General features: G+C 48.9%; 2 protein-coding genes across 5 annotated transcripts in view; one reads left to right on the forward strand and one right to left on the reverse strand.

Annotated features, from left to right (window-relative positions):
• The window catches only part of LOC113204546 (trypsin-2-like), a 5,206-nt gene extending 3,857 nt beyond the window's left edge, over positions 1 to 1,349 (reverse strand). The window contains exons 1-4 of one of the 2 annotated variants that reach the window (XM_052268457.1): positions 1,215 to 1,349; positions 1,030 to 1,097; positions 875 to 963; positions 281 to 515 (exon numbers count right to left, since the gene is read on the reverse strand). In XM_052268457.1, the coding sequence (XP_052124417.1) occupies positions 281 to 515; positions 875 to 963; positions 1,030 to 1,097; positions 1,215 to 1,263 (441 nt within the window). In that variant the 5' untranslated portion in view covers positions 1,264 to 1,349. The remainder of the gene's footprint in view (positions 1 to 280; positions 516 to 874; positions 964 to 1,029; positions 1,098 to 1,214) is intronic. The other variant, XM_026419753.2, reaches the window with a different exon arrangement.
• A 3,295-nt stretch (positions 1,350 to 4,644) lies between these two features.
• On the forward strand, positions 4,645 to 13,750 carry LOC113204559 (nose resistant to fluoxetine protein 6-like). Of its 3 annotated transcripts, none has more exons than XM_026419767.2 (12): positions 4,645 to 5,040; positions 6,409 to 6,665; positions 6,743 to 6,969; positions 7,530 to 7,600; positions 7,796 to 8,004; positions 10,101 to 10,261; positions 10,739 to 11,107; positions 11,269 to 11,407; positions 11,497 to 11,689; positions 11,774 to 11,916; positions 12,276 to 12,393; positions 12,873 to 13,750. In XM_026419767.2, exons 1-12 carry the CDS (start codon positions 4,695 to 4,697, stop codon positions 13,109 to 13,111), a joined length of 2,472 nt encoding a protein of 823 aa, XP_026275552.1. In that variant the 5' UTR covers positions 4,645 to 4,694; the 3' UTR covers positions 13,112 to 13,750. The 3 variants fall into 3 exon arrangements, with proteins under 3 accessions (XP_026275552.1, XP_052124415.1, XP_052124416.1); XM_052268455.1 differs by having other exon boundaries at positions 6,409 to 6,659; XM_052268456.1 differs by lacking the exon at positions 4,645 to 5,040 and adding an exon at positions 5,146 to 5,194.
• Positions 13,751 to 14,162: the final 412 nt, after the last annotated feature.

The following is a 14,162-nucleotide window of genomic DNA, read 5'->3' on the forward strand; positions in this document are numbered from 1 at the left end:
CACTATATTAGTATATATGCTTGTATATGACCATATATGGCTGTATATCGAAACATATATGGTGATATATGGCCCCATATATGGTAATATATAAGCCCATATACAAGCATATATGATCATATATGACCATATACAACCATATATGTGGGCATATATGTCGTCATATATAAAGCATATATCGCTATATATGATCATATACAAATCATATATAGCCATATACAACCCCATTTACCTGGGTTGGAAAGGTTTACCGATCAGTTATGCCGCCACAGGTACTCACGCTGACGTCACCGTAGCCCGAGATCGTAACCAGCTCTCCTTGCCTGATGGCGGTGGGCACGGTGGGCACCGGGACGAACTTGATCTCCTTGCGGGGCGTCACCCGCTGGTCCAGGTACAGGAGGACCGCGTCCACGTCCGGGTGCTGGAGGAAGTCATCGACGCCAAGGCTGAGGCCGCCGGTGCGAGTGGCAGACCCCAGGCGTACCGTGACGTCCGAGACATCAATCTCCCTCCTGAGAGGAAGAGGGCACGGTGGAGGGAGAGATGTCGTCACACGTACACACGTAAATGTCTCTCCCTCCACCGTGTAAAAGGGTTTGAGACTCAGAGCGCCTGCTCGGCCAGCCGCCAGCCCTACACCTACAAGTGTGCGAATGTCACACTCATGTAGGTGTATGAACACATGGAGGCACACTTGTGCGAATTTTCGAAGAAAAATTCACACTTTTAAGCCCGTTATCGTACGAATGGGCATTCACACTCCTAAGAGTGTGCGACATTCACCTACCTACAAGTGTGTGATACTCACACACGCACCGACAAGTGCGCGACATTCACACAGGAAGACATGTGCGACATCCACACACTTTACCTGTGGAAGCAGCTCGCCGTGGTGATGACCGTCTTCTTCCCGATCAGGGCGCCACCACAAGACTGGTTGCGGAACTGGTCGATAGCGACCTGCACAGGGAGAAGGTGACAGCAAGCGGAAGTAGAAACCGGAAATAGCGCACGCGCTCAAGCTACCTGATAGGGGAAGCTCTCGATAGGCACCGGGGAGCCCCCTGTGATGGCGTCGGCCTCGGGGCAGAAGACTTTGACAGACAGAGAGAACACGAATAAGCGAGCAGAGTTCTTGGTGATCCCCCTACCCCCTCCGCCCTGGTCCTCTGTAAAGGATGCAAATATGCGGGTGGCAGAGCCAGACGTACCAGCCAGGAGTGCGCAGAGAGCAGCTACCACCCCCACCTCGGAGCTCATCGTGACGTCTGACAGCCTTCGTAACAGTGGGCACGAACCCGCCAACGGGATATCGTGGGGCTCAAAATCTGTCGGATAACGGTAATCCCCTCGAGGTTATCTCTATCCCTTTCTACCGTTCAATGTCCCTCGCCAGTCCACATTCCGTGTCGTCAGCGAATCACGCAAAAGTGGACTAATGAACCCGCAAAAGCCTCGGCGCAAGTGCGTCATACTCGACACTTCCAGCTCGATACGCCAACGAGCCATAAAATCAACGTGCCAAAATAGCCGGCGCTGAAGGCCCATACTTCCTCCACATAAAAGGAGTAAAGATTGTGCGTCACATCTGATGGAGCACACTCCTGGAGTATGGGTGTTGTAGCCCCGACTCTCCTGTATTCTTCGTTTTTCAAAATTGACAAGTTGCCCGATTAATAAGGAGCTGCGTGACAGGCGCTAAACAATGCGCGCTAGCTCGTAAAGCAACGGCAGCATCCACACCTAGCACTAACCGAGTGAGCAATCGCGAGTCAGACCGACGTCGTTCTGATGTCGCTGAAAAGACGTCGGTTTGGTATCGACTTCCGTGTCAGTTCGGATAGAAAAGTGGGTACGATATCGATGAGTTACTGATATAAATTTGTTCCTTAATTCGATACTCATAGGTACATTAATTAGGTTACTTAGGCAGTATCAGATTGATATCATTCTGATATCAGAATCATAGTCCCTCGCGTGACCATTGGACTGCACCTGGTAGGTGCTGCAGCTGGTTGTTGGGCCCCCTTCTAACTCACCAGGTGGCAAAAGTCATGCGACGATAGATCATCGCCAGGCATATGGCGTGATATGGCGTGAAAAGGGCGGGGAAGGGGGAGATATGTGCAAATCAGTCATTTTAAAAGTCGAATCGAATCTATAATTTTTTCCTCGAATCGAATCAAATCCAATCTTTACCCCCCGAAACAAACAGGTTATAGCGCGAGCAGCCCATGCGCACTTTTTAGCAGCTGATATTCCCTTTGACTTTAAACATCAACACACCAGAAACGGGGTAGCACCGAAATAGCACCGAATCGCAACGATATAGTTTTGATATCACATGCTGTTATTGTGCCCCACTTTTGCGTAGCAAGCGACACGAAAAGCGACACAAGTCGATATGCGATATCGAAACGATATCGTCATTTCTGGCCGTGATTAAGGTAGAAGTACCCAACTTTTTCGACTTCAAAGTGGCTCAGTTTCAGAATCGAACCGACCCTCTTTCGATTATATTAGAATTCGAACTAAGGAAAACGTTTCACTCGCGATATCGTCACGAATATCACAATGAGGTTGATGTGATTTTTTTGAAAACTCCTCTGATGTGAAAAATCATGACCTCGTAAGTCACATCTATCCGTCACAAATACGTCATCGTGAGTGTAACGTTTTCCTTGAGAAGCCTCTGTGGTGGTGGTGGGCCGGTGGAAGCAGTGGTAGAGATGTGAAGATGGTCATGGTCATATGCTCAGGCCCCAAAAGACCTCTAAGCTGTGGGCATCTAGTGATGGTGGTGGTGGTGGTGGGTACGTCAGTGGAAGGAAACGTGAAGAGGATCATATAGTGAAAGTAGGCGTGTGTGCGTCAGCAGAAGAGACGTAAAGAGGAACATCTGGCGATAGGACAAGGGAGGGCTGCGTCAATTGGAAGAGACTTGAAGAGGACCATTGTTGTAATAATTGTTCGTATGTTCGGATCGAATTTGAACATTACATCCGTTCGTGTTCGTTCGATGATTTTGTAGACTAAATTTGTTCGAGTTCGTTTAAATTCGAACTGGCCTGTTCACTCATCCTAGTTCAGTATTCAAAAGCATTTTATTGCATCATAAAACAAATATGAATTTGTTCCCTGTCAGGCCGTGGGAACGAAGCCCGATTGAGCTCCCCCAACTCGAGGCGGAGCTGGTCTTCCCTTGCCCTAAAACCGCCTAAAACAGAGTGCAGACGGCGACCAGTGAATACGGTGCGGCGGGCTTGTGCATTCCCGGCCGGACCAGCACTAGCTGGAACGCAGGGGATAGACCGACCTAGGCCTGACTGTGTGTGTGTGTGACCCAAGTTATGGGTGGCTCCAGTTCGCTGAACAAGCAGCAGTCCTGAAAAATATCGTCGTAAATTTACAAAAATATTGTAAACTTGAATTATAATTTAAGTTGTCAATTTACGAGAGCAGATTTTTTACTCGCCAATGGATTTTAAGTCGATACGTACTGCATGTATTTTTACGATTTAAAATTGTAATTTTACAACTTGCGTCAAAGAAAATTTTCCTGTAAACCGACCTGCTTTTTTCACAGTGTGGCTAGACGGCGTCAAGTTAAGCTGCGATTCTACAAGACTTGGGCACGCTTCTCTAGCTCGGCGCACACAGTGACATCTGGTGACAACGCGAAGGTTCTGTTCAACATTATTGTACTGGGCGAGTCAACCGCTCTCCGGGTAAGGGGAGGGCTGCTGAACAAAATCACACAAAAGAAAAAATTAGACGTACTGTCACCGCCATAAAGGAATGGAACCCTTTCGGATGGAATGATCGCTATCAGAGGGAGGTGCTAAGTCACGACACGCATATGGCGTAACAGTGAGCCAAAGTAAAAGCTGGGAAGGAGGAAACTAACACACCCCGGGATGCCTGCCTGGGACAAGGTTCACGAATGATCCCTCCTTCTTTTCCAACTAGAGACCTTCTTGGGGCCTATCCTATGTATCGCAATGTATCGCAAGCTTTGGGGATATAACAGCTCGAGTTATACTCTAAACTGCGATCAAGTTATGACATTATAAGGACATCATTATTGTGATAAGTCTCCCTTATCCTTTTCATTGCATGTTCTCTTGCGATAAAATGTGCATGTCCAAAAAAAGCGATATATGTGGCTGTAAGAAAGAAATCAAGACAAATGTTCTTCTTTTAATCCCTACAATTTGGGGATGTTCTTGAAATGAGAACACAGTTTTTTGGGTGTGGGGTTAATCAATCACAAATCTAGATTCAGTCAGGGTGGGTGAGTAGTATATGAGGGCGGCATTTCATCGAAATACAAAGCCACTCCGCGAGGCCTGCTACGTATCGCACACGCGCCTCTGGTGAGAGTGAGGTGGGCCTAGGGCAAGTGAAGGGGTGGTGGTGGTCAGGGGGAGGGACACTACTGGCTATGCGGGCCGTGCCCCGCCCCCGCCCACCCACCTGCCCACGGGGGGAGGAGGAGAGTGGTGAGGTAGGTGTCGTTCTCGAGGAGTGATAGGGATCTGCGAGATTAGGGAGATACGGGCCGGGTAGCGCTCGCTGGGCCGGGCCGGGCCGGTGTGAGCCCCGGGGCCCGCCCCACCCCGCCACCGTCCAGCTCCCGCCCGCCCAGCCCGCCGGTCAGTCGGAGCCCGAGCCCCGCCTGCAGCACAGCGATGTGCAAGTCCGACGCCGCGGGGACGGTGCTGACGCTGTTGCTGCTGACGGTCGGCTGCTACGCCGGGGTCGCCGTCAACGCCACCGACGAGGCTGGCGCCAGCCATGACGCCGCCTCCGCCGCCACCAACGCGGCCGTGAACGTGGCCGTGGACGCGCTTCTTGACAGCGCGCTGCAGCGCGCGCTGGCGACCCTCAAGCACCCTGCCAGCCTCCGCGAGCACGTCGGCGAGGCCCTGCGCCTCGAGAAAAGACCCGAGGTGCTGGCCTCCGCCGCCGACTGCGACCTGGCGCTGGCCCGCTGGGCGGAGGGCCTGTACTACACCGAGACGTGGGCGCTGCAGAGTGAGTGACGGAGGTGCACAGCACAAGTGCAGTGCTTGAGTGAAAGTGGGGGGAGGGGCCGCGCGCGTGCCGCACGGGGTGCGCGGTGTGCTCGCAGTGGCGCCCGCACCGCGTAGTGGAATGCGTCTGCAAGGCCCAACCGGGGTAACGGCAGGTGATGGCCAACTCGTGTATTTTTGTGTAAGCTTCGCGTGTATTTATTTGCAATTTTAGCGTGTATTTGGATGTTTTTCTGTGTCTTTCTATGTAGAGTTTTTTTGTGTATTTTTTGTTCGTATTTTTCGTATTTCTGTGCACACGACTTTTTCGAGTTGGTCCCCCCTCGGGCAGCGGAGCCGGAAGTAGAGTGGAATCCCCCCGCCACCGCTGTTGTTTCAATCGGCTGCTCGTTACACGTTTCTGGAAAAGAGGAAATGTTTTTGGCATTGCGCCCGCCAGAGGGCATCGATCACAGTAAGCGTGAGGCTGCCAATCCGCTGTATGTGTTTGGGTGCGAATCGTTTTCAGGCGTAGCCGACGGTGGGTCAGCCAGGCATTTCTGACAAATTGCGGCATTTCTTATTTCATTTGATATTTCATCTTTTAGAAACCAAGGGACCATATCGTTAATGAACCAAACAGGCCACAAAAATCTTAAAGACAACCAAATCCGGACAGAATGCGGCGCCTCGAATCTCTTTCAGCGTTTTCGCTTGTTATTCATCATTGTTCTTTCACTGTCCCGTCGCCGGAGACGTCCGTTCATGCGAGAAAATCCGCTCACCGGATTACTCCGTCTCCATGCCAAACTGGCGGCTGTTCGCATCTTCTCTGATCTAAACCTCGTTAGCAGGTGCAAGTGTGAGGTGCGAGAGGAGGGAGAAATAGAGAGGTGTTTGTTTTGGAGAGGAGAGGGGGGGGTTGAGGAACGAGAGACAGAGAGAGAGAGAGAGAGAGAGAGAGAGAGAGAGAGAGAGAGAGAGAGAGAGAGCGTTAAGCGGATCAGCCCCCAAGCACTAGTCGTCTTGTTTTCACTAGGGAAGGCGCATCGCATAAGTCTGTGGTATAGTACTGGGAATTGAATGAAGTACAAATGCATAACATTCTTATTCAAATTTACTATTGCAAAGGAAGCGATTATTTTGAATAGTATACAGGGTGGGTGATCCGCGCCGTGTTTTTTTTCTATGCTTATTACCGCATTCATGCGTGCGGACGTGTTGCATACTCGCACGGGGCGGCAAGGCGCCATGGCGAGCGACTATCGGCAAGCCCGCCCGCACGCATGAATTCGGTACAGTATACGCTGAAAAAACACGGAGCGGATCACCCACCCATGCAAGTAAGACCCAATCTTGCACTACAAGCACATCCCCTTTTGCGTTTCAGTGGTGGACTCGAGCTCCAAGTTCGTGACGGGCCTCCTCTACGGCAACCTGGCTGACCTCGGCAACTACGACGAGTGCGTGACTTCAGAGCCCATCTCCCACAACGCCACGGCGGTCGGCCAGGGCGCCCCGGAGGAATTCACCGGCAGGTACGCGCTGCCGGCGTTGCAGCTGCTGAAGGCCGTCAACAGCAGCAGCAAGCTTAGTGCTAGCCTGCAGCAGACCCTAGCCAGGACGGCGTCCAGCCATCAGGTCAGGGTAAGTGAGCGGCAGAAGAATTGTTAGTTAACTCTTATTGTGTATTATTCGCAAAATTATAATTATGACGAATGCAGGATTCCAATGGGGAGGAGTACAGCGCACTGGGCAGCGTGAACCTCGCAGTGTGCGTGCCCAGCACGTGCCAGGCTCCGCTGCTCGAGACCGTCTTTAACCACGTCCTGAACCTCGCCAACCCGCTGCTGGAGAAGAAGGGCTACCGCGTGCAGGTCTCGCTCCCCGCCAACTACACGAGCGTGGCGGGCCTGTGGCGCGAGCCCGACACGGGCGACTACACCGTCATGTGAGTAGCGCCAGCTCGATGGACGCTCTGATGGAGCAAGGTTCGCGAAAACGACTCATAATGTCGCAAAAACGGACAGTAGATTGCCAATTTACAACCAGAAAGCTGGATTCTACATATCCTCTGGAATGATTGTATTTTGCGTGCAATAACAAGCCCGATAATAGTCAAAGTTTGTTTGGCTGCTCGCATGACTCAGTGACCAGAGAATGATCTGCTCCACCAAATGCTAATCCAAGCAGCGCCCACCACGATAGTGTATCGGGTGACTGAAAAACGTGATGAAGCGGTGTTTTATCTTCGAGGGCTACTCAAATCGGAGTGGCTCGTGTGCTTGTCAAAGTCAAAATAATCACAGTTACCTTTGACAACAAGTTGCACATTAGTATTGTTTGGATAATCCAAATTTTTTGGGGATGATGCCGTCGGAAATGAAACAGAAAATGTACGGCGCACTACAAACGAAAGATGTATCTTTAGATTCTATAGAATTACTAGCTGTAGAACAGTTGGTACGGGCTATCTGCAGGTTGTAAAGGCTTCTCGTGTTATTTTTGCAGTACGATTTGCGTGGTACTTCTACTGTTGGTACTAGTGGCGACCAGCATGGACGTCACGCTCAGTTCGGAAGGTGAGTGTTAACCTGGATGTATATTCCGATGGTGTGATTATTTTAATAACAAACACACACTGAAAATATACACACAAAGTAATAAATTAGTCAGTAACAGTGCTGCGTGTTAAATATTTGCCAAGACAGAAATTAGCCCAAGTCTGACAGTCTAAGCAGTTGAAAGCGCGTCTTCAGTAACCTCCCCTGTTGCAGCTGTGGAGGCTCGCAAGCGAGCTGGTGTGCTGCTGGCATTTTCTGCCTACACCAACGGGCGGCGCCTCATGCACGTCGCGCCACCGAGCGACTCGAACTTCACTTGCATCAACGGCATCCGCTTCTTCTCCGCGATGTGGGTCATTCTGGGCCACCGCTACCGCTGGGCACTCGACATACCCTACACAAACCTCATCGTCATCCCCCAGGTGCGGTGCAAGGAAACAATTTGATTTACCATTTTAAGGAATTAATTTTGTTTGGTGTTAAAATGCATAAAAGTCGAGAACATACCGACCAGACATGGCCTTACAAGAGCGGTTTAAAGGGAAGCGGAGGCTTACACTGATAAATAAATTGTTCAACTGGTGTGCACATGCAAGTGCCTACACTCTAAATGTCAAGGGACAATTTTGTCCGTAGATTTGCAACGATTTCGTGCACATCCAGAAAGGATGCAATTTTGTTCATAAAACTAGACAAATTGTGTGAAACTTCACACAATTTGTCCAGTTAAGGGAACAAAATTGCATCCTTTCTGGATGTGCACGAAATCGTTGCAAATCTACGGACAAAATTGTCCCTTGACATTTAGAGTGTAACACTATGTTCCACACTTTAAGGTGTTTGACTGGATATTTGAATTTTTTTAAGTGTTCAACAGTAAATCTGAACATTATAAAGTGGCTAAACCAGTTGTGGAACACTTATAACGTGGAAAAAAAGGAATTGACCAGAACTAATAATTGGTTCGTTTCGGAACGATCGATAAAATATCGGTGTCTGGAAATTAACTAATATTTAGTCCTGTCGACCAATTATTTTTTTTTTCCTTGAAGTGTGTTCGCCACCTGAAGGGTGGGCACCGCGCGTAAGAGTTTCCCTGTACCGGGTGATTCAGAGAAGACGCAGGTGCCAGCAGGTTTGCCCACCCACTCTGCCCGTAAGGCGCCATAGCCCCTTGGGTAGGCAAACCCGCTGGCACCTGCATCCTCTCTGAATCACCCGGTACGAAGGCAACCAAAAGTTCCACGGTATGTCACCGAAGAGGCCGTAAATCAGCTCGCTCGAGTGGACCATGTGTCTCGCCGATAACGGAAACAAACCGCTCGGATTACAAAAGAAGCATATGGACGTTGGAGTACTCGTGCCTTTCAAATCCTTATCGGAATTTTCTTTTGAAATGTGCGTCATCAGGATCTGCACTTTCATCCTGTTACTGATGTTTTATTTGGCTACTCTTTTTCAGCAATTATGCAGCAGGGAAGCTGGCTGGTTTATCATCAGCAATACGCATTAATTCTATTTTACCCGGCAACTAATTCTGATTAACCCCACTCATATCTGATCGGTAGTCATTACACGGCCACTTCGGGTTGCCTACTTTCCGGCGACAAGTTAAAAAAATTGCTAAATAGTTAGCAACGCAAACTTCCTTACAATGCTTCAAAATTCTTTGCAAGAATTTTGAAATTCGAGTTAGTACGCAAGCGATTTCCATCTCGTCGGGCAATGTGACCGTTACAATTTTTGCACCTGCCACTCAAGTGCCCAGCGTGTGACGTATGTTCTTTTAAGACTTTTCCCCTGGCATCTCAAGTGCTCAGCTGGCATGCACTTTCAAGTGTTACACGAGTCGTTTCCATAAAAATACAATCCGGCTGTTTTGTAAAATCTTAAATAAATTTGTTGACACTTTTGAGTCGCAGAAAGACGGGAGCTCAGCACCCTTTCACAAAGGCCTCCGGAAATCGACTGCTCCTGCACCTACACGCAAAAAAGCCTGTTCGCTAAAATAGCAAACTTCAGGTCCTTGCGTTTTGCTGTTGCAGCAAACACATTTTTGTATTCGCTGTTTTAGCAAAATGTTTGCTGAAGCAGCAAAACCTTTTGCTACAACAGCAAAACGCAAATACCTGAAGTACGCTATTTTAGCGAACAAACTTTTTTGCGTGTAGCCACATAAGTATGTAACTCCAAGTTGAATATTTGCAAGAGTACAATTTAATGAGCACTAAACAAGTCATAGCTATAACCATTATGTTAGGCGTTAAAGTAATAGCGTATCGCAAAATTCCTATAAATTTTTTTTTAAGAATCAACACGTATCGACGTAGAATTCGTCGACGGTCAAGAATGGTCTGTCGTAAATTTACAACAAAGTTTACAAACATTAATTACAAAATGCATTGTAAATTTACGAGCATATTTTTCGCAGCGACCAATTGCGGAAAACAACTGGCTGGCACGAGTTCTAAAATTTACAGTTATAGTGTGCTTTCTAACAGACTGCTCTGATCCACAGCGCGTAACCGACATTTCCGTCATGATGATCGCGAGTGCACCGCTCTCAGTCGACACTTTCTTCCTGATTGGTGGGCTCGTCAACAGCTACTCCTTTATGCGCGCCGTCGGACAGAGAAAGAGCTTTAACTTCATCATGTACTACGTTCACCGATACATCAGGTGAGAAGTCCAGCAGCTCGGTCCAATCAAGTGAAGATACTGTATTCATATATACCAGGTGGCCGATTAACCCCGCGCACTTCTGTAGTTATGCTGTACCGCACGCACGAGTGGGGGCGGGTTGCCTACACGCGTGGCCCGTAAGGCGCCGTGGACAGGGGCGATAGGCACACCCGCCCGCACTCGTGCGTTCGGTTCAGTATAACTACAGAAGTGCGTGGGGTTAATCAGCCACCTAGTATATAACGTTTGTTCGATCTCCCAGTTGATGACAAAACGTTGGCTCCCAGCCTCAATACATATATCGCTACTTACCGTTAAACTACGAGATATATTTATACCCCTTGGTTACAAATACGATGGGTAGGGTTCTCTAATCGAGTTCTTATTCTATGGTGGTCCTGCTATTGAGGGTACCATCATCCTGCCCCGGTGTGACCCTTTACAATATATAAACATGTACTCTCTTGTACACAGGTTAACGCCAGCCTTCGCCATGATGGTGGCCATAACGGCCACTTGGCTGGCGCTGCTGGGCAACGGCCCACTGTGGACCAAGGTGATGGGCAGCGCGAGCCAGAGCTGTCGTGACAACTGGTGGACCGCGATGCTGTACGTGGCCAACTACGCCAACGCGAACGACCAGTGCATGATGCAGTCGTGGTACCTGATGGTGGACATGCAGCTGCACTGGCTGTCACCACTGCTGTTGGTGCCCTTGTGGAAGTGGCGCCGCATCGGCCTGGGCTGGATCGGCATCGTGCTCATCGCCTCGTGCGCCGTGCCGTTCGCCATCACCTTCGCCAACCCGCCGCACTTCCGGGCGCCCATATCTGTCGAGCTGAGGTAAAGTTAAACCTGACTGGCCTTTGATTACGTTGAGTGCGACACGACACACACCGCGGGTCACAATAACATAGGATTGTCCCAGTGCCGCACTCAACGTGTTAATTTGAATCACAAAACCCATCGCTGGAAAGATGACAACTTGCCTATTTTGTCAACAGCAAAGCGAGTCAGAGTTTCTTCATGGCCCACATGTACTTCCCAACGCATACACGCTTTACGTCGTATGTGTTCGGAACCCTGGCCGGCTATGTCCTCTTCATCATCAAGGCTGGCCACGTCAGATACACGTTGAGCAGTGTAAGACTGAAAACACATACCGCGTATCACCGGCCAACTCAAGTAAACGAGCGCTTTAAAAGAACGCCCGATTTCTTTTGCTTTTCTAGAAAGAAGTAGCGTTAGGCTGGCTGATGAGCACTGCCATCTGCCTAACGGTGGTGTTCGGCGCGCAACCGCTGTTCGACGCAAAGAACCACCCCTTCAATGTGTGGGAGTCGTCCTTCTACCTGGGCTTCTATAAGCTTGCCTGGTCCGTCGGTATCACTTGGGTTGTGTTGGCCTGCATCCTGGGCCGAGGAGGTTGGTTGATTACTCATTCAGAAGACAATCTGTTGACGGCAAGAGCGACCACAGTGAACATGTTCTTACCCTGGTTTTGCGCAGGCCCTGTTAATGCCTTTCTTTCGTGGACGCCGTTCACCATCATGGGCCGCCTGACGTACGGCATCTACCTGGCGCACGCTGCCATCCAGATCGTGGACGTGTCAAGCAACCGGTCGGCCGAGTACTACACCGACTTTAAGATGGTGGGTGGAGATACTACGCTGAAAATAATACATTATCAACAGTTCGTTGCTAAGTTTTGTTATGCTGAGGCTTGCGGACAACCGCTTACCTCGCTTGGCGCTCCGGATAACCGCTTAAGTCGCTTTTTCACCGAAAACGTAATATTGGTATCATTCGAAAGAGAATTTCCGCCTCTTTCGAATGATACCAATATTACGTTTTCGGGAAAAAGCGACTTAAGCGGTTATCCGGAGCGCCAAGCGAGGTAAGCGGTTGTCCCCAGGCGGGGAGTGAGCTAAGCGTTTGTCCGCAACAGCCGAGGCGGTGAGCGGTTTTAAATAGGGGGTATCGTACACAACTAATCAAGAACTGTTTTCAGGTGGAACATATGCTGTCAGACGCTACCCTTGCCTCTTTCTTTGGGTTGGTGCTCTGCCTGACGTTGGAGTCGCCCATCATGGCGATCGAGAAGGCACTACGTACGGGTGGCTCGAAGAGTAAGCACTATTTGTAAAAAAAACACTAATACACCAGGTGGTTGGAAAAACAAAAGAGTCTTGTAGTTGACAACCAGTCACTGCGGCGTCACATTTGGACGACCGTGTTTTGTGTCAGATTGGTTGAAATATTGTGTCACATTCGTTATGATGAAACGGGTGATTCAGAGCACGCGCTGCCGTGTTGCAGGATTGCATACCCTAGGCGCTATGGCACATTACGGGCAGACAGAGTAGGCAACCCGCCGACAACGGCCCGTGCTCTGAATCACCCGGATCGTGATATGTGTACCGGGTGTATTTCACATTTGATTAAATGAGACGAATGTGACGTCACAGTGGTTGAATAACAGTGCTTTCTTGCACGTTACACCCTCATGCGTAAAAGTGGTCCAGTGTCACTAGAAAATTCGAAGTGGTTTAGGATTAATGCCCCACGGTACCCTACCATCACAGTATTCTTCCTGCTTTTTCCACAGGGAGCAAACCAAGGAAGCAAGAGAAAGACGTCCCTACCAATGGAGGTGTCGACAACTCTGGTTTTATCGGGGACGCCGACAGCGGGAGGACGCATGGCGATGGAAAGGCAAGCAGCAGCAACCCCATCGCACACGTTTCCGTTGAGGCCTCCACGACAGGGGCCACGTCCACTGACGACAACGAGTCGGAAAACGGGAAGTCTGTCGTGGGGCCGTTGGGGACCGCACTGGCAGTGTGATGGAAAAAAATCGGTGAAAATCGTTTTAAAAAACCGAGCGTTTAAAACCTACGTCATCTACACTGTTATTCAAGGAATGTGACGTCACACTCGTTTCAATGTAAAACGTGTCAAATTTGTTTGAATATTGTGTCACATTCATTTAAACGTGACATCAGGTGAATTGATGCTCTAATGGCGCCAGGCTTGGCTGATTCACGTTTAAACGAATACGACACAACATTCAAATGAACGTGACACGATTCACATTAAAACGAATGTGACGTCACATTCGTTAAATAACAGTGTTCGCAACCTCAGTCAAACGATCAGCACATTTGTGCTTTCAGAAGTATATCAGTTGTCGCCTTTCGAACCAAAGACGTATTATGCAGCCAAGAACTATGTTAATACTTTTTCCCAGTGAGCAACAAATAATTTATTGATATTTAAAATGTCGGTATAAAGTTTCCCGGTAGACGTCTGGTGAAACTTGAGGCCTGTATTTATGAAACCATTTTTATAAGATTTATTGGATGTTCATCGACAGTTTGACTTGGAACTCACTGCGATTAGCATCTCGTACAACCTGCTTGTGATATTACATGTGTAAAAATATTTAAAACCCCTTGTACAGATAAAATAAGATACTTTTCTCCATTCTTGTTATTTTTTACTATACCTGCTGAATTCTTTTAAAACAGAGTAGCCAGATATTTAATTGCACAGTCGTGAACACACCTACCAGCAACGTGACGTCTACCCCTCACGATTAGTCGTGCAGACGAGCGGTGTCAACAAGAGTAAGGTGGAAAGATAGAACTTAACTAATTTTTTTGTGCCAAGAAATAAACTTGTTTTGTAACTTTCATTACACACTAAAAAAGCAAGTGTGTAAATGTGAATGACACACACTGGGTGAGTGAATGCCCATTCGTACACTTCAGGGAGGAAAGGTGTGAATTTTCCAGCTGCAGCTGCTTATGCTGTACCGGATTCATGCGTGCGGGCGGGCTTGCCTATCGTCGCTCGCCATGGCGCCTTACGGCCCCGTGCGAGTATGCAACCCGTC

The sequence above is a fragment of the Frankliniella occidentalis genome, unplaced genomic scaffold (genome assembly GCF_000697945.3).
Source record: "Frankliniella occidentalis isolate FOCC.00 unplaced genomic scaffold, Focc_3.1 Scaffold69, whole genome shotgun sequence".
In the NCBI taxonomy this organism is placed as follows: domain Eukaryota; kingdom Metazoa; phylum Arthropoda; class Insecta; order Thysanoptera; family Thripidae; genus Frankliniella; species Frankliniella occidentalis.

Coding starts and splice junctions, on each gene's coding strand:
- LOC113204559 (XM_026419767.2), top strand. CDS start 4,695: ATGTGCAAGTCCGACGCCGCGGGGACGGTGCTGACGCTGTTGCTGCTG. Junction 6,666..6,742: donor CGTCCAGCCATCAGGTCAGG/GTAAGTGAGCGG, acceptor TGACGAATGCAG/GATTCCAATGGGGAGGAGTA. Junction 7,601..7,795: donor CGTCACGCTCAGTTCGGAAG/GTGAGTGTTAAC, acceptor CCCCTGTTGCAG/CTGTGGAGGCTCGCAAGCGA.